The following is a 2,084-nucleotide window of genomic DNA, read 5'->3' as shown; positions in this document are numbered from 1 at the left end:
TAATAATAATAATAATAATAATAATAATAATAATAATAATAATAATAATGATGATGATGATGATGATGATAATAATAATAATAATAATAATAATAATAATAATAATAATAATATGAGTTAGTTGGCTCTATTATCGGGGTGGTTAATCTCTTTTTAGCTGGAAAGTGTCCTATGGAACTAGGAGAGTATATTGCTAGTGCTCCTCTTACACCACTTGTCAAGCCTGGTGGTGGTATTCGTCCTATAGCCGTGGTTATTGTTTAGCGGTTTCGAAGGTCGGTGCTGTTATGGTTGGCCAGTCTTTAGGGAGTTACTTTAATAGTCTCCAATTTTGTGTTAGAGTTTCTTCGGGAGGTGAGGCGATTCTTCATGCTGTGAATCGGTTGATTGAGGATTGTGGTTCCGATGTTGGTCTTTCTATGTTATTGGTGGATTTTCAAAATGCCTTCAATCTAATTGAACGTGCGGCCATGTTACGTGAAGTTCGTCATCGTTGTGCGGGCCTTTCGCGATGGGTTGAATTCTGCTACTCTAATCCAGCTAGATTGTATTACGGGGACCACACCTTATGGTCGTCTCAGGGGGTGCAGCAGGGTGATCCCATTGGTCCTCTGCTTTTTGCTTTGGTTTTACAACTCCTGGTGTGTAAAATGAGAGACACTTTTGATGTATGTCTTCGAGCTTGGTATTTGGATGACGGCACTGTTATTAGTGACACGTTGGTGGTGGGGAAGGTTCTGCAGTTGATTATGGAGGAAAGGCCTCGTCTTTGGTTACATCTTAACGTGGAAAAAACTGAAGTTTTCTGGCCTTTAGAAAACCCACGAAGCAGGCTTGTGGGTGTCTTTCCACCTAATATTGCTCGACCCTTGCGTGGTGTTAAGTTGCTTGGTGGTCCCGCTAATTCTAATTTCGATTTTGGAGGTAAGCTTGTGATGCAAAGGGTGACCAAGACCATTGCGCTTATGGATAGGGTTTCTAAGCTTGATGATCCTCAGTGTGAGCTGTTGTTGCTTAGGGCTTGTACTGGAGTTTCTAAACTCTACTTTGCATTGCGTACTTGTCCTCCTAGTACTTTTGAGGCGGCTCAGCGCACATTCAATGGGGCTCTTCGATCTTCCTTGGAGCGTATTGTTACTGCTTCAGGGCCTGGGTTTGGCGATTGGCAGTGGCGGCTTGCCACCTTGCCTTTTGCGTATGGTAGGCTTGGTGTTTATTCCGCAGGTGATGTTCGTCATTATGCTTTTCTTGCTTCGCGGTTACAATTTGCTGGGTTGCAGACAAGGCTTCTATGGCATGCTGGCGTTGTTGGCCTTGGTTGAGCCTTTGAGGATGCGTTGAGCTTGTTCAATAGAACGGTGGAGTCTGACATTATGAGTAATCTTAGTGAGGTTGCTGCCCTTAAACTCATAAAGAAATTGGAAAATATATATTTCACAAAGGTTACCGCTTCTGCAGAATCCGCCTTTTCTTTGTCTCCTCGGCAATCTACATTATGGAAATCGCAGCAGGGAGATCACACCTCTTCTTGGCTTCGGGCGGTCCCTATTTCTAGGTTGGGTCAGACGATGAACGCAAAGACCTACCGATGTGTGTTGTGCTAGTTTTTACTGGGGATATTTTAGGTGATCACGCGGTGTCGTGTGCTGGTATTGTGGGTATTAAACATTGGCATAATGTTGTTTGGGATACCCTTGTTGATATTTGCTACAAATCTGGGATTTCAGCAAGAAAGGAGGTTGACATAGGGTTGTTTGGAGGAAATGACAGGGCCCTCAGATCTGCAGATATGTTACTTTATTCATGGGATCGTGGTTGCGATGTATGTGTGGACTTAACAGGGTCTTCTCCTTTGACACAGACAGGACTATCTGACTTTGCTTCTGGACGGGTTGTGGCTGATGCGGCTCATCGGAAGCGGGTGAAGTATGAAGCTAGTTGTCGGCTGATTGGATATGGTTTCATTCCCTTCTCTTTTTCTTCGCTTGGAGAATTAGAGGAGGCTGTTGCGTTGCTGAAGCGGGTTCAGAGGTTCTCGACGACGCAAGACATTGGGGTTCGTGCTGCAGCTCATATCTTCACTA

At 44.1% G+C, this 2,084-nt stretch overlaps 1 protein-coding gene across 1 annotated transcript; it reads left to right on the top strand.

Moving 5' to 3' along the window:
- The first annotated feature begins 287 nt into the window (after positions 1–287).
- On the top strand, positions 288–1,322 carry LOC110739348. Its single transcript, XM_021919813.1, has one exon. The coding sequence runs from the start codon at positions 288–290 to the stop codon at positions 1,320–1,322; it is 1,035 nt and encodes a 344-aa protein (XP_021775505.1).
- Positions 1,323–2,084: the final 762 nt, after the last annotated feature.

Source organism: Chenopodium quinoa, unplaced genomic scaffold (genome assembly GCF_001683475.1).
Source record: "Chenopodium quinoa cultivar QQ74 unplaced genomic scaffold, ASM168347v1, whole genome shotgun sequence".
Taxonomy (NCBI): domain Eukaryota; kingdom Viridiplantae; phylum Streptophyta; class Magnoliopsida; order Caryophyllales; family Amaranthaceae; genus Chenopodium; species Chenopodium quinoa.
This window is presented reverse-complemented; position numbering and strand designations above follow the sequence as displayed.